Below are 25,104 nucleotides of genomic sequence, written 5' to 3'. Positions count from 1 at the left end.
CAGAGTTTAACTCAAAAAGCAATTTTTTTCAAGTAAGACGTCTTCCAATGTGACATTCACAAAATAAAAATAAGGGAAGGAGCACTGTAATGTCGATTTAAGTTTTGGTTGACTTTCCCTTCATTACTATATCATTATAATTACATTTGTGATCAATTGTGCTATTACAGGGCTTATTTTAATAAAAATATTTTAATGAAAATATAACAGCATAGGTTAATTTTTGAAGACTGAATTATTTAGTTGCTGTTTCTACCAATAGATAGAATATATCTTAGGAACAAAAAGAAATCTTGAATATTACTTAAGTGTTTTGTCGTTAGTAACATCAGTGCAGTAAGTTGAAACTATTTCATTTATATGATAAAATAGAGCAAGTGATTTAAAATATTGGTATTATTGGGAATTAGATTCTTCACTGTGAAAAAAGGGAAATATGATAGGAAATGGAAGAAGGAAAAGAAAACTTTTAGGTTTTTATTTTAATTACAGACAGAATAAACTCAAAATTTTTACATATGCATAATACTTATATGTACATGTGCATATAAATAATTCTAAACATATAAGAATGTAATTTTATAATTATTTGATAAAGTACTCAAATACTGGGAATGAATTAACAAAGGAAAGATGTTAAAAAGGACTCTCATTGACCAGTTTTAGAAGATACTTAGCGTCAAAATAAACAATAATAGAAAAAATTATAATATTTTTTTCATGGTCTATGATCTTTAGTTAAGTATAAAGACTTCCAATCACATTGCCTAGGGACCATTTTACCCACTGCTCTGTTTGGCCGCCAGTCTCTTGTCTCTCTCCTCAGCAATGGTGAGGCGGATACCCTTCCCACGGGGGAGGGAAATCCATGGTTTGTTGCCTTTGCCAATAACAAAAATGTTGGAGAGTCTGGTGGCGAAGCTATTGCCATTGGCATCTTTCACGTGAACTACATCAAAAGAACCAGGGTGTCTCTCTCTGTTGGTGATCACACCAATTCTTCCCAGGTTAGCACCTCCCGTCACCATACACAGATTACCCGTATCAAACTTGATGAATTCAGTAATCTTTCCTGTCTCTAAATCAATCTGAATGGTATCATTAACCTTGATGAGGGGATCTGGATAGCGGATGGTGCGAGCATCATGAGTCACCAGATGAGGGATTCCTTTTGTTCCCACGAAGATCTTTCTCACTTTGCACAACTTATACTTGGCCTCCTCAGGTGTAATCCGATGAACAGCAAATCGACCCTTGGTGTCATAGATCAGACGGAAATTCTCCCCTGTCTTGTCAATGCTGATGACATCCATAAAACCAGCAGGGTAGGTTATATCAGTTCGGACCTTGCCATCAATCTTAATAAAACGCTGCATACAGATCTTCTTTACTTCATCTCCTGTTAGAGCATACTTAAGTCTGTTCCTTAGGAAAATGATGAGAGGGAGACATTCTCTCAGCTTATGGGGGCCAGTAGTTGGGCGTGGGGCAAACACACCAGTCAGTTTATCCAGCATCCAATGCTTTGGAGCTGCTACACGCTTCAGATGCTTCTTGGGACCACGAGCCATGGCTATGCTAGGCATGAAAAGAGCAAAAATATTGTAACATTTAATTAAAAATAAATCCATTAATTTAGACTGATAATTTTTTTAAAAATAAAAGGGGGGATATAGAAATAAATAGCTTATTTGCAAAAAAATAAAGCCAACTACACCATTAAATATAGAAGAAATTATAGAGACAGCACATAAACATTTCGCAACCACCACAGCAATTAATAGACTCAGAAAAAAGTCATTAATACAGGTAAAAACCCTGGGTAAGACATCTTTTAAAAACAGGATACTCATGCGGGGTCAATAATCATTTTTAAAATTATTTATTAATTACAAAAGGAAAAAGTACCTTTTCAGTGGATAAATCTGGTGAAGATCATTTTAATCAAGTGGCTAAACTTAATACCATTAACCATACAAATTGACGTCATGTACTATACAATAGGATGTATTAATCAGTTAGGGAGTGCTCTCACCTATTTCTTAACGTGAATCATGAAGAAATAAATGAAGAAACAACTAGAAAACCCAAATTAAGAGACATTCTGTCTATCTAGAATAGACTAAAAATATCCATATTCTAAACTTTTTTAAAAAAGAAAGAGTCTGTAAGAAGTCTATAGCTTAAAGGGAGCTGGAGAATAAGACAACTACATGAAATTCACAATCATTTGCATTCTGGATCTTAAAAGTTTATAGAACACATTATTGGGATAATTGATAGTAGGTAGAATTTAATATAGACTATATTAGATAATAGTATTGTATCAATGTTAAACGTCCTTTCTATGACAATTTTATTATGGTTATGTAAGAGAATGTCCCTGTTCTTAGATGATTAATGATTCATGCTGAATTAATTAGAGATGAAGTGTCACAATATTTGCAACTAATCCTAAAATGGTTTATTAAAGAATATGAGTAGAAAGAGAGACTGAGAGAGATTGAGAGAAAGAGGACAGATGGGAATGAGAGAGATAAAGGAAGGAAATGAGTAAAATACTAACAATTGACACATATAGGGTGAGGGCATATGTTTTTCAAACATGAAAAATTTCCTGCAATTTTTTGATAAATGTAAAGTCTTTTGGTATAAAATTTGTGAAAGCATTAAAAATCAGTGACTTTTATTCTCTCATATATTTCCCATAAAAGAATAAAAAAGACTATCAATTTTGGCATATATTACATTATATTTTGTATTACTTAGAGTAAAATGTCTAATAATTTTCTGATGAAATAGTTATTTATGTATACAATTCAAATACTTATAGAAATTTAGACTTGCAAGGATTTTTGAGAGTCAGAGAAAATTATAGAATCATAAATTTCAAAAAAAAAAGAATCATAAATTTCCACATATGTTAGCTTATTTATCATCTTTTTGCTTTCTTGTATCTTAAATTTCTCTCCATTTGTTTTTCTTTTTCTAATCAACATTGAACATGCTCTATTTGACTTAAGATAAAAGAAACCCCTTTTCTCAACCCAAAGCCTGCCTCTGGATACCACTTATCCTGCTCTCTTCCTTTACAGATAGACCTATTCACTCTTTTCACACAGCACTCAACACTACTGAAATGGCTTTTGTCAAGGACACCAATGACTTGAATGTTGCTTGATCAAATGGGTACTTTGCAGCCTTACTTTCTTGTTTACCCTCTAGAGATCATTTGACAAGGTTAACTTCCTCCTTCAGGAGGGGAAAACATGATGAAAAACTTGCCTCTGGTTTCCACGTTTCCCTCATTATTTTGGATCTTCTATTGTCAATCTCCTTTGCAGATTCTATAGCTGCCCTGGTTCCTTAAAAGTTTGTGATTGACAGATGTCTGTCCTAATTCATCTGATCTTTTCAATAACCATCTATATACTGGTCTACAAAATCTAAGCAAAGCAAATGTCTTTCCTAATTCAAAACTTTTTTAAAGTGGTCTCCATCCGCAGCATGGAGCCTAATACAGGACTTGACCTCACCACTGTGAGATTGAGACCTGAGTTGACATCAAGAGTCAAATGTTTGACCAAATGAGTCACCCAGATGCCCTCTAGTTCAAAACTTTTATATCCAGTTTACTATAAATTATCTTCTTTTGAATACCTTGTAGGTATCTGAAATTGAACATTCCATATTTTATAATTACACTAATCTACTGCATGCTAATGGAAATTTTTTTATTCAAAAATATTTATAAAGTGCCTGCCACATACCAGTTTGTTCCCTAGGAGCTCGAAATACATTAGGCAACAAGAGAGATAGATTCTTGACCTGGTAGAGCTTACATTTAATTGTCCAGGCCAGAAATCTGAATGGCATCTTTATTCTTGTTTTCCACTGCCCCATCAAATCAGATATGGCTTGGATTTACTTTCAGTGTGTTAATTTCGCTCTGTGCTATTCTCTTTTGACTATAATATTACATAATCACTAAATCAGTTTTAAACTCATGCCAATAACTTTAAGCCCATGTTAATTGATCAATTACATGCTTCTGAAAACCAGCTTCTGAAAACCAGCCAATTAGTAGCAGCCAGTTACCAATGCCACAGTCCCCCCACCAACCTCCTGAAAGTCTGCCAAGTACTGTATATTTTATTTTATTTCATTTTGCTTTTCAAAGCCTTTATAAGATCAGCAGTTTGTTTTGTTCAGAGGTACTATGTCCTACATGTGCAGCTCTCCCTTGATTACCACGAAAAAAATTCAGTTTTCCCCTGATATTGAATGTTGACATCTTTTCTCATTTCACTGTCATTATCATTACTGTAAACCATATTTTAACCATATCCACCTGACTTATTGAAACAGCTCTTTCATTGGTCCACCTAGCACTCTCTTTTTCTCTTCAGTTCATTCTTCAAACCTCAGTTCATTCTGTGAGGCCAGTATTACCTTGATGCCCAAACTAGGAAGACATATCACAAGAAAATAAAATTGCATATTAATATCCCTTATGAACATAGATAAGAAAATTCTCAACAAAATATTAGCACACTGAATCCAACAACTAATAGAATAATGATTATACATCATGACGAAGTGGTATATATATTGGAATGGTGGACTGGTTTAGCATATGAAAATCAGTGTAACCCATATTAATAGAATAAAGGACAAAAGAACATAGTCATATCAGTTGATGCAGAAAAAGTACTTGACAAAATTCAACATCCTTTCATGATAAAAACATTTGACAAGCTATAAATAGGGAACTACCTCAATTTTATAAAGACATCCATGGAAAACCTATAGGCAACATTATGCTTAATGTCAAAGAGTAAATACTTTTCCTTTAAGGTCAGGAAGAAGAATATCCATTATTACTGCTACTTCTATTTAGTATTGGATTGGACGTTCTGGCCAGAGGAATTAGTCGAGAAGAAACAAACAGCATCAAGATTGGTAAGAAGTAAAACTATGTGTAGTTTTACTTCATAAATGACATTTACATATGTAAAATCCAGGGTAATCCACAAAAAAATAGGCAACCTTTTAGAACTAATAAATGAATTCAGCAAGTTTCTAGGATATAAGATCAGTATAGAAAAATCGTATTTCTGCATACTACCAATGAACAATTTGGAAATGATACCAATAAAAACAATTCCATGTATAATAGCACCCAAAAGAATAAAAATCCTTAAGGATATAGTTAACAAAAGGAGTGCAAAACTTGTACACCCAAAACTATAAAACATCATTGAAAGAAAATATGGATTAAATGGGAAAAATATTTCATGTCCATAGACTAGAAGATTCAATATTATTGAGAGCATTATACTCCAGATCTACAGATTTATCACAATCCTTATAAAAATCCCAGTATCTTTTTCTTATTCAGAATTCACATGTTGATGATAATAGACAAAACCATCTTGATAAAACCATCCTGATTTTAAAACTTACCAAAAAGTTGCAGTAATCAAAACATATTGTGGTATTAGCATAAGGATAGACATAGAAAGCAGTGGAATAAAATTGAGATTCCCAAAGTAAACCCATACCATATGCCAAAACCTTTCAATGGGGAAAAATGGTCCCTTCAATAAATGGTTCTGGAACAAATGAATATCAACATGTCAAAGAATGTTGTTAGATCCTGATCTCACTCCATGTACAAAAATAAATTCAGTATGGATAAGCAACCTATATATAAGAGCTAAAATTATAAAATTCTTTGGATAAAACATAAAGGAATATCTTTGTAACCTTGGATTGTGATTTCTATATATGACAAATAAGTGACAAAAGAAAATATAAATTGGAGTTCATCAAAATTAAAGTTTTATTCTTCAAAGGGCACCATTAGGAAAGTAAAAACACAGACTTGTATCCAGAATATATGTAGACTTCTTATCTCAACAATAAAAAGACAAATAATCCAATTTAAAAATGGGCAAAGACTTAAAATTTCTTAAAGAAAATATAGAAATGATCAACAAGCACATGAAAGATGCTAATGTCAGGGCACCTGGGTAGCTCAGTGGTTGATCTTCCGCCTTTGGCTCAGGTCGTGATCCCAGGATCCTGGGATGTAATCCTGCATCAGGCTCCCTGCAGGGAGTCTGCTTCTCCCTCTGCCTGTGTCTCTGCCTCTCTCTCTGTGTCCCTTATGAATAAATAAATCTTAAAAAAATAAAAATAAAACAATCACAACAATAAAAAAGGTGCTAATATCATTAGTCATCGGGGAAATGCCAGTCAAAACTGCAGTGAGATACCACTTCATATCCTTAAGATGGTTTAAAAAAAATTTAAAGACTTAACAGGGCTGGCAAGGCTGTGGGGAAAATTGTAACCCTCATAAATTGTTGGTGGGAATGTAAAAATGGTGCGACCACTTTGAAACAATTTCTCAGATTGTTAAATCTAGAGTTTCCATAGAAGCCAGCAAACCCACTCTTAGGTATATACCCAAGGAGAATGAAAACATGTCCATATAAAATCTTGTGCATGAAAAAAATAAAAAAATAAAAAATAAAATAAAATCTTGTGCATGAATGTTCAAAACAGCATTGTTAGAATATCCAAGAAGTGAAAAAAACTCAAATGTTCATCAGTGGATGAACAGATAAACAAATGTGGTGTATTTCCAACCATACAACGGAATAGAAAAGTTCTGATACATGTTACAACAGAGATGACCCTTGAAAACATGATGCTAGGTAAAATTATCCAGTCACAGCAAACCACATATTTTATGATTCAATGTATATGAAATATATGTATAGTTAAATGCATAGAGACAGAAATATATCAGTGGTTGTTAGGGGCTGAATAGGAGGAGGAACACAGAGTGAGTGCTAATAGCCATGAGGTTTCTTTTTTTAGAATGATGAAAATATTCTGGAATTAGACAGTGATGACGATTGAACAACTCTGTGAATTTCTTTAAAAAAATGATGAACTGTACATTTTAAAGAGTGAATTTTATGGTGTATAATGCAATTCTCAATAATGCTATAATAAAAATAAATAAAACCAACCCAGGCAAACTGTCTAAAATGAAAATCTAACCTTATCAAATCTGATTTTTTTTTTAATGCTTTCCAGTGACCTCCTCTTGTCTTTAGGATAAACTTCAAACTTAACATGAACTTTTTATACTCTTTAATGGTGATCTTTTTTTTTTTTTTTTTTTTATGATAGTCACAGAGAGAGAGAGAGAGGCAGAGACACAGGCAGAGGGAGAAGCAGGCTCCATGCACCGGGAGCCCGACGTGGGATTCGATCCCGGGTCTCCAGGATCGCGCCCTGAGCCAAAGGCAGGCGCCAAACCGCTGCGCCACCCAGGGATCCCTTTAATGGTGATCTTAATGTAACTCTAGCTGCATCTCATGGCACTCCCCACTCCAACTATAGATACACCAAACATTGTACTTCTCTTTAGGATACTTTATACTAAACCTCCTTCAAGTCTATAGGTCTCGAATTTTTAGTTCTCTACACCCAGTTCTTCAGTCTCTTCATCTTTTGCTCTATTATGAAAACTTCCTTTGCCCACCATCCACTATTAATAGGTTAAGTATGCTTGATTAGTTATTCCACAAGATGTTAATAAGTACTAAACTTGATTGTAATTACTTGTTTACCTTTTTGCCTCTCTTACTAGACTGGAAACCTACAAGGGTAGAGAGATTAGATTGTCCCTTCTATTCTCTTCATTCCCCATGTTTAAGTAATAAAACACATATTTGTTGGATGAATGTATCAATAAATGAACTCACTCCAGGTTATTTTCTGAATACATTTTGTATGATGGTTTTAGTAACAGTTCTAATGAACTGGATATTTTTTTCTATAAAATGTAAAATTTTTCTTAAAAAATTATTTGCATTTGTTTACCATATTTATGATGTTACCAAACTGATGCCTTGATGGAGCACATCATAGTAGGGCCATCCTTATGGCTAGATATCTACCCTGATCATCTATGTCTTCACAGTCATTACTATCCTTCATTAAACAAAATGCTTAAGCATCTGAATAATTAGTTTATGCTTAAGAAAATTTGTATTAATAATATAAATTTGCACAGCATCATATTGCTTGAAGAATGAACAAGAATTTGAATTTTCTTTTAAAAATGACTATATTCTCCCCTTTGAACATATAAAACTTATTTTAGTCAAACAAGTCAGATTGCATTAGCCTAGGTCTGCTCAAAGTCAGCTATGCAAAGAACAAGATTCCATAGGCCTCTTGAAAGTTTTACAAGTCAGCTCTGCCCAGTTTAATAAAAGCATTTGTGTTGACTTAAATTTTCAGATGAGCTATGTTATTAAAACAGACAGCCACAAAGACGGTAAGATGGTTATTTAAAAACTGGTTTTCTATCTAAATAATGTGGTTTATTTAATAATGCTTGATTAGTAATTAGTGATTTGTTAGATGATGCTTAGTTGGTGATTAGTTAATATGTTCAATTTAATGGGTGTACTAGACAAGGTTCTCCAGAGAAACAGCACCAATAAGATGTAGAACTGAGACAAAGAGAGAGTTATGATTTGTTATAAGTAATTGGTGTATGCAGTTGTGGAATATAAGTGCTCAGATCTATGGTCAGTAAGCTGGAGACCTAGGAGAGCTAATGGTGTGGTTCCAGTCTAATGGCCAGTCGACTTGAGACTGAGAAGAGCTAACGTTACAGTTTGAGACCAAAGGCAGGAAAAAAAACCCATGGCCCAGCTAGAAAGTCATCAGGCAGGAAGAATTCCCCCTTATTTGGGAGAGGGCCAGCCTTTTGTTTTATTCAGGCCTTCAACTGATTGGATGAGCCTACTCACATTAGGAAAGGCAATCTGCTTTACTCAAGGTATTGATTTAAATGTTAAATTCATCCAGAAACACTCTCACAGAAACATCTGTAGTAACGATTGACCAAATACCTGGGCAACCTATGGCTCAGTCAAGCTAACATATCAAATTAACCATCACAACAGGCATTTGCTACATGTGTCTAGTAGGTATTTTCCTTTTTGTCTGTTACTATTTTTTATTTCTATTTTTTAAGGAGAGCTGTTGGTAGTAGTAGGAATTCCTTGCACTCCAGTTTTTCAGATTGGTGTCTGTGGTAGGCAGAATTCTAAGATGAGCCTCAGTGAGTCATGCCTTCATAAAATCACCTCCCCTTGAGTGTGAATTGAACTTGTGACTTGCTTCTAGCCAATAGGATATGGCAAAGATAATTGGAAAGTCATTCCCTTGATAATGTTATAAATATAATATTCTATCTTAGCAGATTGGAGTGAGAGCTTCTCCTGCTGGCTTTGAAGAAGTAAGCTGCATTGTAATGACAGAGCTAAGTGGCAAGAGACTGCAAGGGCCACTAGCTGCTGAGAGTGGTACCTCGATGACAGTCAGCAAGAAAACAGCAACCTCAATCCTACAACCACAAGACATTTAAACCTTCCAACAGCTATGTGAGCAGCCTGGCAAACAGCTAGATTGCAATCTGTGAGATCCTGAGCAGAGGACCCAGTTCAATCATACCTGAACTCCTTGACCCATGAAAAGTGTGAGATAAGTGTATGTTTGTTCTAAGCCTCTAAGTTTGTATTGACTTGCTAAGCAGCAATAGATAACTAACGCTGTATCACCGACACCAAACTCTTCTTTAACCTTAAAATGAAAAACTATTCTGGTTGTCATAGTTTGAAAAGTGGACAAGCGGACTGCATTTAATTACGAGTTAGGACAAACATAGAGTGTCCAGAAATTGGAATGAGAGTTGAAACCTGTGCAGGAGCAGGGCAAAAAGAAATTCCTGGCTCATAAGCAGTAGAGATTTGACTCAGACATTTAACATGAGCAAAAGCATGTTGGTAACAAGTGTACAATGTATTCAAGTACAGTATAGAGGATACAACAGTAGGCATATTTTGACATCTATGTTGCCAGGTTTGTAAACTCTTAGCCGGGGATTGGCTTCCAGGCACAATATTTAAATATCTAAGAAGTGATACTGCACAAATTCAGGGCTCGATTTTAGTGAATAACAGCAGCCTTAACAAACAGGAATAGGATTTAGGTCCATTAATAAGATAGCTTCTTACTTATGAGAACTTGGAGAGATTATATATGTATATATATGATGAAGTCTAAGCCTCCAGTGTCTGTGCTATAGCTACTTTTAGTTAAGTTTGGTTCTAGATTTCTTCCTAATCTGTGACAAAGAACTATCACTGACATCTAAAAACTAAGCCAAAGATATTTGCGTTTAAGTACAGAGTAGTATACAAATATATACATATATAAATAAAATGACCTTTTTGTTCCTTAGAGCAACTCTTAGGTCTTACAGAATGAGGACTTCCCTGAGAGGCTTTAGCTCCCTGATTATCACTGAGTATACCCATATTGTGTGTCAGAGTGGAGAGAAAAGGGTTGCAGTAAAAGACAGATTGGGGCCCAAGCCCATGTGTTTGATTATGTTCAGCAGACATCCATAGCAACAAGACAAACTACTCTCACAATGAAAAGTATCAGCAGTTGGCCACTTCTAACCCCATTCTAAACTGAATCAACCCACACCATGTTTGGCTCTGAATATTTTTAACTAATATTTTCCCTCATTTTTCTATCAAATCCACTTATCTCTCTTTACCTTTATTCAAATGAGCAACCCTAGAGTTTGACACTCTTAGATGCATATTTATGTGATTTAAGGCATTGTAAGAAATTATATAAGTTACTAAATGTTTGCTGAGGAATCTTTAACATAAACTCATTTTCAAGTCATCTCTTAATACCAAGGGAGTACATAATACAAGCATGCAGGCACATCTGGATGGGGGAAAAAAAACAAACCTTAAGAAAACCCTAAGATTATTTCTCCTATCAAGCTGGTCTTGAAGAAAAAAATTGAACATTTCATGTGTTCACAGCTTAGAGTAAAAGCAATACAGACTATAGGTAATACTGAGGTGCCAGACAAGATTACTAATGCTTCAACTCTCTGTAATCCCAGCATTAACTAAAATTCTTATTTAGATTCAGATCAAATGCTAAAAACTTGAGCATCATATCCCAAACTTCCCATGATCTGGACAAATTATATATTTCTTTTTTTTTTTCAAATTATATATTTCTAATTTAAATATGACTTTTTTCATTTTACTCTAGCACACTCTATCTGTTTGACACATTTATATATGTTCTTTCTGTTCTTTTTGTCCAGAATGCCCTTTAACTGATGTTACTTGCTGGACTACTTCATTTTTTTTAAGTCTTACATCTTACATCCTGCCTAAAATATGGTCAAACTGTTTTTGTTCTAAAATAAATGCATCCTAAATACTGTTCTTGCTTTAAACTCTTTCACTCTTTCTTTATACCAAAAATCAGCTTATAGTATAGTATCATGCCAACAAGACAGTTGACTAAATATCCTAGAAAAAATTCCCCTCCCCCTGCAGACATCCTAAAAACGCTAAGTAAAAAATAGCCACAAACTTTGTGCTCTTAAGAAAGTAAGTGAAGGCTACAGGTGGTAAAAGTGATGAAGTAGAAAACATGTTTGTGATGAGGATGCTGAAACCACAGGTGCCTTGAGGCTGTTTGCAGATCTTATTAACTGAGAATCTAGGGAAAATAACATCTTTCCTGAGATTTCACATATGCAAGTCTTTCTTCTTTCACTGGGGATTGAAATTTGTTATTTATGTTACCTATATGGTCCAAGAAATCCTAAGTTGAAACATTAATTTAAAAATTGTTATTGCCTAGTGGTGCCTAGCAGAAAATAATATAAATATTCTCTGAAGGGATTCAGCCTCGATTGAGGACACATAGATTCCCACACGCAAAACCCTGCCAAAGCTGAGCTCACAATACAAAATTTCCAAAAGTAGAAATAAACAAGCTACCAGAATTAAGAATTAGTAGAAATAACAAGCAACAAAATAAAAAGCTCCAAAAACTCCACATATTGAAAATTTGGAACAGAATAGAAGCTAAGTGATCTTAAAAGATATAACTAAGTAAACAGTTGAGAAAAGAAAAAAAAGACACTTTGAAAATATACTTACAATTATTCAAAAAGAAAAAATGTTGCATCCATGCTTCTTTTGTAGCAGAAAAATATTCCAACTGGAACAAAGATTTCAATGTAAAGTAAGACACGATGAAAATACTAGGAGTAATCATGGAAGAGTATTTTATAAAGACTGAAAAATTCCTCTATAGAAAAGTAGAAAATTTCTAAATGGTAACATACAACAAAGGGAGAAGAAAAATAATGAGAGGAAATTAAAACTCATATCACCGGAGAAAAAGGATTAACCTGCTTCTCTCCCCATAATTAATAAAGAATGCCTACAAATTGAAAAGAAAACGACTAAAATTCAATATCATGTGGATGTAGGAAATAAACATAGCTCTCAGGAATGAAAATGCAAATTCCTTTTAAATAAGAAAAGGCGGGATCCCTGGGTGGCACAGCGGTTTGGCGCCTGCCTTTGGCCCAGGGCGTGATCCTGGAGACCCGGGATCGAATCCCACGTCGGGCTCCAGGTGCATGGAGCCTGCTTCTCCCTCTGCCTATGTCTCTGCCTCTCTCTCTCTCTGTGTGTGTGTGTGTGTGTGTGTGACTATCATAAATAAATAAAAATTAAAAAAAATAAGAAAAGGCATTCTACTGAATCAATATAAAAGCAATGCAAATTCAAACTAGGAAATACCATATCTTATGTCAAAATAACAAAATTGCAAACATCTGGATACTACACCGTTACTATTTAGGCTGTAGGATGATAAACCTTTTCACACATTCCAAATGGGACTGCAAATGGCTGCAATCCTAAAAGAATGCAATTTGACAAATACTAAAAAACCAGATTTATATAGCTTTGACCCAGCAAATTTATGTGAGCATTGATTTATACATTAAGCTATTTTTGGAAAGATTATACAAGTAATCTAAATGTCCATCGTTAGATGGATGAATAGATTAAGGTATACCTATAAGATGTATTACACACATGTGTTAAAAAATTTTAGTGAGGAAGCTCCCTGTGTACTGATAGGATTACCTCCTTAGTACATTACTAACTAAAAACAAAAACAAAAAAACAATACCCAACCAGAAAGTTAAGGAACAGTGACTATGTGTGCTATTTGTGATTAAAAAAAGGATGAGAACACACATTTTAATTGCTTTAATAGGTACAAAAAAATCTCTGGTAGGTAGCACGAGCAAAAAGGTAATATTAACAGCAGGCAAGCATAGGGTTCTGGAGAGATAGTTTTCATAATCTATCTTTGTATTATTCAAGGTTATGTCAGGAAAGCAAATTCAAACGTACGCTTAAACTGAAGATATTTTTAAGCAAGAGGTTTACCTAAATATTAGGCAAGGCTGAAGAAATTAACAAGAGAGGTTGGGGCACATAGAAATTAGCGACAGTGGGAAGCCATTATCTGCTATTCATGGAAAACAGTAGGAAATAGGCTAGGCTAGGCTAGGCTAGGCTAGGCTAGGCTAGAGGCTCTCTCAGAGGACCATCTGATCACATCTGTAATTGTAGCGGGACAAAGCAAATGATAGAATCCATGTGCTGAAGCAGAAGAAAAGGGGAAGAAATATTCATCTCTCTCTTGCAGCCTTCTGATACTCTCCTATCCTTTTATTGGACAAACTCAACCAGAAGCCAGATAGCAAGGAGTCCTATACAGGGGAAGACACCTCAGAAGCATAGAGCAGGAGATAGAAGAGGAAGCTTGTATTCTTATTACATGCAAATTGAGATCAGAATTAGATACCAATTGGCATATAGATTGAGCAAGAATAAAAGCTTGACAAAAGTCTTGTTAGCAAGACTTGTCTCAAAAGCAATTCTTATATGTGACTAGTAGATATGTAAATTGATAGAACCTTTGGAAAGCAGTTCAGCAATATCTAGTTAAAGTTGGAGATGTGCATTCCTACAAACCAGTAATTCCACCTCAAAATAAATTACCCTAGGGAAAGTCACTCATTTGCACCTAGAAACATGCACGAGAATATTCACTACAGTTTTTCTGTAATAGTGTAAATAATGGCAAATCACTTGAATATTCATTAATGAGACAGTGGAAATGTGTGCCTTATTCATACAACAAAAGGGTGGACTGCGGCGAAAGTGAATGAACTAGAGCTACAGCTATCAAACACAAATATCACACCAAAAAAGAAAAATTGCTGATGTTATTTATATAAAATTTAGCAGCATGCAAATTATATATTGTTTAAAGGTAATAATAAGGATAATACCATATTCAGGATAGAGGTTAACTCTGAGGCATGACAGATGGGTATGCAAAATATTTGGCTGTTTGAAAAATGTTTCTTTTTTCTTAAACCATGAAGTGGGTATACTAGTGCTCACTGTATTTTGAGAAGTTCTTAGGTATATCTGAAATATAAAAAATTTCAAAAATATGTTAAATAGAATCAAAGTAAAAAAAATATATGTAATGAAAGGATACCCGAGTTATATACGGAAATATATCCCCCCAAAATTCATATGTTGAAGCCCTAATGCTCACTATGACTGTACTTGGAAGTAGGGCCTTTAATAAATGAGAACTTAAGAGCAGAGCTCTAATCTAAGAAGACTAGAATCCTTCTAAGAACAAAAAAGGTAACAGCAGTGAGAGTGCATGCAGAAAAGGCCATGTGAGGACACAGAAAGTGGCCATCTGAAAGCCATGGAGAGAAGCATCAGGAGAAAGAAACCACACATGCCAACATTTTGATCTTGGATTTCCAGCCTCTAGAATTGTGTTAAAAAAAAAAATCTGGGAGGCCTGGGTGTTTCAGCGATTAAGCGCCTGCCTTCGGCCCAGGGCGTGATCCTGGAGTCCTGGGATCGAGTCCCACGTCCATCTCCCTGCATGGAGCCTGCTTCTCTCTCTACCTATGTCTCTGCCTCTCTCTCTGTGTCTCTCATGAGTAAATAAATAAATAAAATCTCTAACAAAATTGTTGTTTTAGCTACTTGGTCTCTTGTATTTTGTCATAGCAGCCCTAGCAAACTAATACAAATGTAGTTTATTTCTTATTACCCATAGTCATTACCCCTGAAATTCTGGTATTTCTCAGCCTTTTTTTAATATTTTATTTATTTATTCGTGACAGACACAGAGAGAGACAGAGAGAGAGAGAGACAGAGAGAGATGCAGAGGGAGAAGCAGGCTCCATGCTGGGAGCCCAACGTGGGACTCCATCCCGGGTCTCCAGGATCAGCCCTGGCCCAAAGGCAGGCACTAAACCAATGAGCCACCCAGGGATCCCCATCTCTGCCTTTTCAGTGTATTTCCTTTCACCATGATCATTGGTGTAACTCCCTAATCGTAAAATTTAATGATCCTTTAAATTTGTTTCTATACTTCAGTGTGTATTTCTGAAGAAATTACTATTACCTCTTCTTTTATATTGTTGCTTTTAATTTTTTTGTCTTGTTTTGAATTGTCATGGTTCTCCTCTAAAAACCTATATTATTTGCCCTTTCCCTCCACATTTGTTCCCCATCCTAAGATAACTTCTCCCAAGTCTATGTCTTGTCTCTCTTATATCTCTCACTTTCCTCCATGGAACAGCATCCAAAGAACTCCCTCAACCATATCTGAGAGCCTTTTTTCTTACTTCCCAAGGACAGAAACTAACTTAGTTGCCTACTACTAGCAGGTCATTTTATGATGCTCTGACATATATTGTCCCCTACTATGTACATCTATTCCATGAATACTGTGATATTAGTCACTGCTGTTACAGTAGCAATGCCTGACACATTATGAACAATGCAGTTTTCTTTTTTTTTAAGAAAGGAAGAATTATATCAATTAATGAGAGGACAGAGAGGATCTTAGAGTTAACCACGCATGGAAATGTGTTTAAACCCTTATCCTTCTGAATGTATACTTTTGCTATTGATTCTCAATCCCTGTTTATAATTTCCAGCTCCATATTCCATTAACACCTCTAAAAACATACTTCTTAAGCTGATTTCATCATTTTATCCTCATAGCTGTGTTTCCATTTTCTTTACCATCTCTCATATTTCCACTGCCATCTTCTGAGTCACTCAAGCATGAAAACTTTGTATTGCTTCTAATTCTCTTTCCTCTTTCTTGCTGTCCAACTCTTTATATTCATTGCATCTTCTTCCTGTTGATATTATTTCTTGTAAGGCTATTGAAATTATATTTTAACTGGATCTTTTCTTTCTAGTCCCCCTCCTCTAGTAACTTAAATAGTAATCTTTGTACAGTCTTACCAAGGCCCTGATGTAAAATTTCTCTTTCAGATCTAACACATTTCCAGTGCCCCAGGCAAAATTTCTTTTAAGGCCCTACCACAGTTGTGTTGTTTTTGTTTTTGTTTTGGATTTTAATTCCAGTAGTTAACATATAGGGTTATGTTAGTTTCAGGTGTATAATATAGCGCTTCAATAGACTGTGTTGGGAAAACCAGACAACCTACCAGTTTCTTGACTGTCTCACCAATTCATGTGATCCTACACATTCACTTTCATACCAGTTCCTGCTTTGTCTCCCTATGACTTTTCCATTTGTGAGTGCCATTTATGTCCTGGTTAAAAAGATGTCCTTGATTTATGATTTATTATAAAACATAGCTTAATTTATTTCTTCAGGTCCTGCTTATTAACATATCTTTGGCTTATTCCCAACCACATATGTGTAGCATCTCTTCAATCATTGACAGCTTCTTCCAGCTTCTTTATCCACTTTATTCAAAAACTGATTTTGGATTTTCTTACATGTGGCCGGCAATACCGGGTACTTCCCAGAACAAATATAATAAACTTTTAATATTTTTTCCCACTTTTCCCTCTTATGTACATGATTCTCCTAACTTTTTATAACATGACACATGCATAAAATTGTCTTATATGAACTAATATCATAAATGAAGGTAGATGCTGCAGAGATAACAAGCTGAGGGCTCCTGCTGCTCAGGCAAATTAGATGCATATTGGGGCACATGAGTAGTTCATTCAAGACACACACATCAGTTTTATATCTCACTTATTGGGAAGATTCTCTTTATATAATATTTGGTAATTGAATACTATACATAATAATTTAAGAAAGAAGCCACAGAATATTTATATTTTGACATTTTAAATATTTGGGACACCTGTGCCAGAATTATCACTATTCACCAGCATTAGTTTGTCCTCAGCTCTTGAGTACAGGAATGATACCACTATATACCCACTCAATTCATTGTCAGGAGGATTGTTCCCACATACCATTTTGCCTCCATTTTAAGATGCCAATGATTAGGACATTCCATCTCTTTAATGATAGCACATTGATGAAATATAAAGAAACATTAAGTGCATTTATTGATTGATACTTCTCAATACCAGAAATGTTTAAATGAGTGTGTCTATTTGACAATCAAGGAAATACGGTGTTTACTCATTTATCTAAAGGAGAAAATATATACTTCTTTATTTGCAGGTGACTTCTGGTGGGCAGAAGCTTTTAATTCTCTTCTTAAATGACAAACACGAAGGGGTCCATGTCTATTTAACTGTCTCTGTGTATTGGCCGCTGGAGCATTTGGTGTGTTTCATAATTCTTGGAGCTATGTGAAAACTAAAGCAGGTCTCCAAGTGGCTGTTAAGAACCATGTATGAACTACCGGAGGATACAGGACAGAGTAGATAAGATTCCCTCCCAGTCATACATGTCCCTCCTTCACATTTGTGATTTCCATTTAAGAATGGTAGGTACATATGTATGTGCATGTACCAGCACTGGTGCTCTGTTGTGAAAGCTAGGTTCATTATACATACATTATCAAATACAATTTTAACATTCTCAATACTATTAGCGGCAAAATATTGATTTTTAAGTTTCTCCCTTACCCAAGGGCTTGCTAGGGTTGCATCACTGAGAATTCCAGATGGAGAACTACTTTCTGGCTCACACATGGAAGCCCGCCAAAGGTGGTTTAAATTAATCTTCAGCTGGGGGTGGGGAAGACTTCACCACAGTCCCCTGGAGGATTTGGAAAGCATATTTACACCTCCTGCTTTGCCAACAGTGAGAGCAAAACAAATCATTGTTCTGTACAGATAGCATGATGGAAGCATATTTAACTGAGGGGAAATTAAAAACAATAATTGCTCAGCTTGCCTCAGAGCAAGGCATTTCAAGAAGGTATTCCATTTTTTTCTGTCTCAAATTTTTCAAAGATAGAAGAATATTCTCCACTTTATTCTTTACCTCTCCCATTCTAAGTCAAGTGATATACTCAGCTCAGAAAGAGATCTTTCTGAATACCTTTTTCCTAGTCTTTCCAAATGAGTTAAAATCTAGAATCTGTAATTCCATCGCAAATATATCATTGACATATTGTAATTGTCAAAGGGGTGAATACTTGATAATGGCTTCATGAGTCTGGCTCTTAACCCAGGGTTAACAAAGGCAGTACTTAGTTCATGAAGATGTTATTGAGAAGAGTCATAATTACCCATCCCTCTTCCAACCTTGTTTTGTTCATTCAGTTCCTTGGTATGGGAGGTTAAGAAATGTGTTGAGATTTTGGGAAGATGTTTCATGCATTTTATCTGATCTTTACCCTATTTGTACCAGTTTAAGTATACTTAACACTCATTGCAAATTTGCTAGCCTGGACCCTGAATTCTTCAGAAAGCCAATCCACATGGAAGTTTTGTGAATTCCAACTCTTGTAAAACATCTTTGAGATTGCTACACTTGTGAACACAACATTATACCCAATTATGTGTAAGTGAAAACTTATATACTCCAATTATGCAAAGTTCCCTTTTGTTCAAATTATGTCATAAAGCTATGCCAATATATGTTTCTGATAGAACTATTTGGTCTTTCTAATGAAAGAGCCATTAGTGACCTCACAATAAGAAACTTGGTTCTCTTGAATTGTCCAAGGTTAGTAGCAGATCAATATGGTTCAGCTTTCTAGACTTCTGTTCAAGCACTTTGCCTATGTTAGCTTTGATTTGAAATACATCTAATGCATCCCAGGTGTCTCAATTATAATTTATTAGTTTTGAAAAGCATTCATCCCCAAGTAGTGAAAACTTAATATACTCAAAATATACCAGTAACCAGAATCAATTCTGGATGATAGCAAATTAACAAAACAATTCAAAACTGGACTTTGGCAAATTCTTTGGAGCAATTAGTGATAATCAACTCATGAAGTGACAGAGAAGAAGCTACCACATGCTGTTAAGAAAAAAAAATCACCATCTTGTGGAAGCATACATTCATACCAAACATTTAGGAATATCCATTCCCTTATAATCACAGACATTGCATAGCATGCTCTTCCATTCTTGTGTGCACTGCAGGCTGTATTATAACTCTCTGTAGCATATTTTCTCATTAAATGGTTTAATCTCAGGGGATCCCTGGGTGGCACAGCGGTTTGGCGCCTGCCTTTGGCCCAGGGCGTGATCCTGGAGACCCGGGATCGAATCCCACGTCGGGCTCCCGGTGCATGGAGCCTGCTTCTCCCTCTGCCTGTGTCTCTGCCTCTCTCTCTGTGACTATCATAAATAAAAATTATAAAAAAAATGACTAAGATCTTTAAAAAAAATGGTTTAATCTCTAGGTTTATTTAATCTATAGGCTCATAAAATTGTTGTAGTCTACAAAATATAACTCAAATTAGAGGAAATGTCCAACATTTTACTAGATAATCAGACATCTCCAATAGTGCTAGTTATTTATCCGTAAAGAAAAATGTACATTAAATATTACAGGAAAAATATTAAAAATGAATTACCCTGGGCCTCAAATCACTCCTTTTCAGTAATTATTCAAAAAGTGAAATCTTTTTGGAAATATATTTATCATTTAGACTGTCACTAGGATTAGATTATATTTAAGGTTGAAGAGTAATCCATTTCAAATAACCCTGAAAAGGTTAAAAATACAGCTTCAAAAACCTATTTCACCACCTGATACTAGGTTCATAGTTTCTGAGAAAGTAAAGGATCCTGTAGCCATTCAGACAGCAACTGAGTCTTGAGTGTTGAACACACTCAGAATTCCATGTGGTATGGGGGAAGCTTGCTATAAATAAATGTATAAGAAAATATATTTATCTCTCAGATGTAACAGTAAAAAGAAAGTAATCATCATGTGCAGAGTCAAATTAATACTGAAATTATAGGTGATGAATGACACACACATACACAGGGTAGGGAATGTGGAGAGAGTGATTAGGTTGTAGGCATGTCAAAAAGAATTCAAGAAAAGGAAGTGTAATTGAATATTTCAAGGACCAAATCCAGAAGAGTGCTGAAGAGATCCCAGGAAATTAGGGCTTCCAACTTCTCTGGAGTCACAGGATCTTGAGTGACAGTTTACCTTTGTCTGTCTTTGGCATTGTTTCTTTCTCTTTTTTTTTTCAACTTACAGAAGGCTTAAATATAGTTCCGTGTGTGTATCTTCATATTCAACAATAGCCAATTGATAGAATTTCTTTGTCTCAATTCCAAACTCCTAAGACAATTTGATCAACTTGGCTTGGTTCTGGTGATTACCCTTGATTAGACTTGGAAACTGTGTGTGTGTGTGTGTGTGTGTGTGTGTGTGTGTGTGTATGTATGTAGGAAAACCTATCTATGAAATCTGCTCATGGGTAGGTAAGAAGAAGTCCCTTGAGACAACATTGGCATTTCTAACATACTCTGATATATTCCCATTCATGTATTATTTGAGCACTTCCATGGGAAAACAAAACAAAACCAAACATATGTTAATTTGACACATGCAGAGATTTAACCATACACAGTTCTTGTATCTAAGGAGCTCAAACTAGAGTGGAGGAGATAGAAGAAAACAAATCACCAATTTCAAGGCATATATAGAATACTAATGGCTCTGATACATTAGATACATCAACTCTGGTCTTCTCGTGTATCTCTTCCCAAGAGGGTGAGGAATCTACAGGGCCCAGATGTTACAGAGTTCTCTCTGGATATCCTGGCATAGAATTAGCTTTCCAAATGGCAGAGGACCTGTGTGAGCTTCATCTACATGATTGTTTTCTAGAAGATTGTCCTATATTGTGCATTCTCCCTCTGTCTGATGGATAGGTGAAAGGATATGTGACTCAAATTGGAAGAAACATCTGCATAAGCCCCCTGGGAAGGAAAGGGGCAGGATAGAGATAGGGTAAAGGACTAGAGAACATGGAATTTAAGCAGTGTACCTCTCTTTGTACTCTTGTCCTGGATAACAAATGTTTGGGGCAAGTCTAAATACCTACTAAAGGACTATTAGAGATATTTTCTGGGTGTTATGGGAGTATAGAAGAGAGTCACTATAGTTAAAGCTGATGAAAATATATTTGGAAAGAAGGATGACATTATATTTGAATTGTAAAAGACTTAATAGTTACGTGAGCAGTGATGAAGTTCTTAGAAACTACAATGTATGAAAAGGCAGGAAAATCCATATTTATCTATATGGTATGATATTCATAAGGACCTACAGAAGGACTTTATGCATGACACAGCATTTGGTACATATTAATGGATACTAAGGATCTTCAACTTCCTTTGGTACCAGCAGTGACCTAAGACATTCCCCTTTCTTCCCATCCATGGCCTCACAAGTTTTCTAACACTCCTCATTTGAAAGTTAAAAATACTCAACAATTCATTGAGCCTTTCCTCTGGAGATAGGCTGGCTATTTCATTTAACATAAGTGTAAATGTAAGAGTATCTCTAAGGAGTGAGTAGTCTGCATGTTCTCCATTCAATAAAATGGAGTTCAATTAATGAAGATTTAAATATTAGGGGTGTATAGTTGAAGGTGGTAGGTGGGTTACACACATGATCTTCCATTCCCTCTTGAAATACCAATAAACTTTTAACAAAGGAATTTATAAAAAAGACTTAAGCCAAAAAAGACAAAGATTATAGAATAATGCAATGTTAGGAAAAGTGGGAACTGGATATATACATGGTGTGATGGTTAATTATATGTATCAGCTTGACCAGGCCATGGGATGCTCAGATATCTGATGAATCATTATTTCGAGTGTGTCCGTGAAGATTTGTCTAGAATAAATTAGTACTAGAATTAGCGAACTAAGTAAAACAGACTGTGTCATCCAGTGTGTTGAGGACCTCAACAAAAAGGTGAAGGAAAGGAGAATTCTGTCTGGTTGCTTGAGCTGGAACACTGGTCTTCTGCTGTTGGGCTAGGACTTACACCATCTGCATTATGGTTCTCAGGCCTTTGAACTCATACTAGAACTATACCACCAGCTTCCCTGGATTTCCAGCTTGCAGATGGCAGATCATGGGACTTCTGGGCCTCTGTAATTGTATGAGCCAATTCCTCATAATTAGTCAATCAGTCTTTCTGTTTCTGTTTCTCAGGAGAATTCTGACTATGCACATGAAAAAGGCCTTTAGAAACCTAAGATAGATAGTTTCTACCTGGCAATGAGCAAAAATCTATTATACTGTGGAACACTCAAAAATGATATCAAGTGCCTTTTGAAGTAGGGGAAAATGTGAAATCAAAATAAAAGAGATTGTTGAAAGTTCAGTATTTATACCTGGACCTCCTTTATCTGTTGTGAGGCAGTACTCAGCTGTCAATAGTATTTACATATTCATGAGTTGTGTATAGAGAACATTGATGTAACCTAAGTGACCATCACAATATAATTATATTGAGAGAATGAGAGTTTAGTGTGTATGAGTGTGGAGGAGGGGTGGAGACAGGGAGGAGGCAGTGTACAAAGGACATCTACATCCTCACCTTCCATGGAGGGATGTCAACAGAAAAAAGCCTAGAAATCAACAATTTAGAAACTAATAAAAATTTTTATTTAGATATAGAGAGATATATCAAAAGAATAAATTGCAAGATATGAAAGTGATTGCCTCTGGAATTGGTAAATTGAAGGGATTAAGATACTGCTAATTTTTGCCATAAATCCGATATTCTTATTTGAGCCTTTAAAAGACTACATGCAATTATTAGTTAGAAATACAAGCTAAATCAAAAGAAACAGCATCAAGTTCTGTAAATTTGACATTCTCCCAGAAGAGTACTTGAAATGCTGATATTCCATATTGTTTTATAATTATAAACTTGTATCCTTAATAATTAACTGAAGTAAAGGTACATTTTTGCCCATATTTGAAACTTCCTGTTTCTTCACCTAAAATATAATTGTATGTAGTCATTCTTTGCATGAACGTCCTAAGAATATTTGACATACCACACAATATAATCTATTTAGATCAACTGTAAGTAATTTAAATTTTAAATATCATTTGATCAATGTTGAGAGGAGAACTAAATGAGACCCTTGGAAGTTAATGACTTGCCTGAGGAATTTCTATTGGCAAATAATCATAATGATAGAGAAAGTCTTTTAGTACTGTCATATGCCTAAAAGAGGCATCCAATTCATTTTTTTTTTAATTCTTTTATTCACACCAAATAAAAATAGGGGCTTACTTAGATTTTAATTCAGATTGCTTTCATGGAAAGTTGAAGCAATATATCTATAGAATATCTTGGAATATTTCATAAATATATCCTACTGCATGATAGTTCCATTAATCTAATTTGAAAGTATCAACATGAAAAATCTTTGATTCACAGAATATTTTAAAAATATATCTCTAATATTTTGTTTTGTTTTGACATGTCCTTTTATATTATTCTGTCAGCACTTAGTCTAGATGACTACAGTCAGCAGAGCCAACTAGCCAAGGATCGTCCTTGATTTTCTTACATACATGCTACAGAACATTTTATCATCAGCTCCAGAAAATGCTATTTATCAAGGCCCCTTCAGGCAAAGCCTCCCTAGGGTAGAGTGAGGCCCAGAGTCAACTTTAAGAGTACAGGGGAAATTGTAGTTGAAATAAATACTAAGGAGAGATTCAAGGGAATAAATAAATCACAAAATGGCTTATGCATAACATTAGGGAATATAAAGGATCCAAGGGTTCCTTTGTGTATGTTGGATCTTTTTATTTTTTAATTCACTGCGGGAAGAGAGGGAAATTCTAGTATCTCTAAGCCCTTTACTCTCTCCTATATGTATCGGTTATTGGCAAGAATGGTTAACTCAACTACATAATTTCTTCTTGACCAAGTGTCAGCTTACTGTAAATCTTTAGTATCTTTATCAGATGATTCACTTAAGATTTTTTGGTAATAAATATTAAGTAAACAATACTTGTTGCAAGTAATAAATATTAGCTTAGATCAAAGTCTCCTTTCTGTAAAGGATCAGATGGTAAATATTTTCAGCTCTGCAGACCATACAATTTTGACAACTACTTCACTCTTCCACTATAGCATGAAAGCAGCCAGAATTGATACACAAATAAATGGGCATGGCTGTGTTTCAACAAACCTTTATCTGTAAAACGTGGCAAATAGAATTTGGCTCATGAGCCATCAAATGCCAACCCCCAGATTAGGTGCTATTATAACCAATAAATCAAGGGACTAAATATTGCCATAAATATCATATCCACTACTCAAGAAGTTCCCTAGAAGAATACATAATAGTAGTAGCATAAAAAGAATCAAATACCCCATAAGTATTTGATTTTTAGGAGGGTAAACGTTGGGCAACATCCAATGCAAAGCCATGGATCTGTCTGGTTGAACCACATGAATAAGCCTATAGGCCAAAACGAGTTCCTTTTCTGTCCACACTGAAAGAGAATCTGACTCTTTGGATATTATCGATTTCCTCTGAGTCACATGCCACAATAAATAGAAACAGTGGCAATTGTGCCGAGATAAAGAATGTTGGCATGACTCCTGAAGACAGGTTGTCACCCACTAAGCCACCATACTGAATGGAATAGGTATGGTTGGACTAAGGCAGCTCTAACTACCAGTGACTACCACTGTAGTGGTACTGGTAGTACTGTAGTACTGGTAGTATACTGGCTACCAGTACACTAGCCAGTGTACTTTACTGAGACAGCTAGATCCCCAGAGGGAAGTATAAAAGAGATCATCCATAAATTAGTTTCAAT

At 35.2% G+C, this 25,104-nt stretch overlaps 1 protein-coding gene across 1 annotated transcript; it reads right to left on the bottom strand.

The window, feature by feature from the left end:
- Window positions 1–779: 779 nt before the first annotated feature.
- Window positions 780–1,571, bottom strand: LOC121493575 (40S ribosomal protein S4, X isoform-like). The gene has a single exon (XM_041759563.1). The coding sequence runs from the start codon at window positions 1,569–1,571 to the stop codon at window positions 780–782; it is 792 nt and encodes a 263-aa protein (XP_041615497.1).
- Window positions 1,572–25,104: the final 23,533 nt, after the last annotated feature.

The sequence above is a fragment of the Vulpes lagopus genome, chromosome 6 (genome assembly GCF_018345385.1).
Source record: "Vulpes lagopus strain Blue_001 chromosome 6, ASM1834538v1, whole genome shotgun sequence".
Classification (NCBI taxonomy): domain Eukaryota; kingdom Metazoa; phylum Chordata; class Mammalia; order Carnivora; family Canidae; genus Vulpes; species Vulpes lagopus.
Note: the sequence above shows the minus strand (reverse complement) of the source record. Positions and strands in the feature narration are given on the sequence as shown.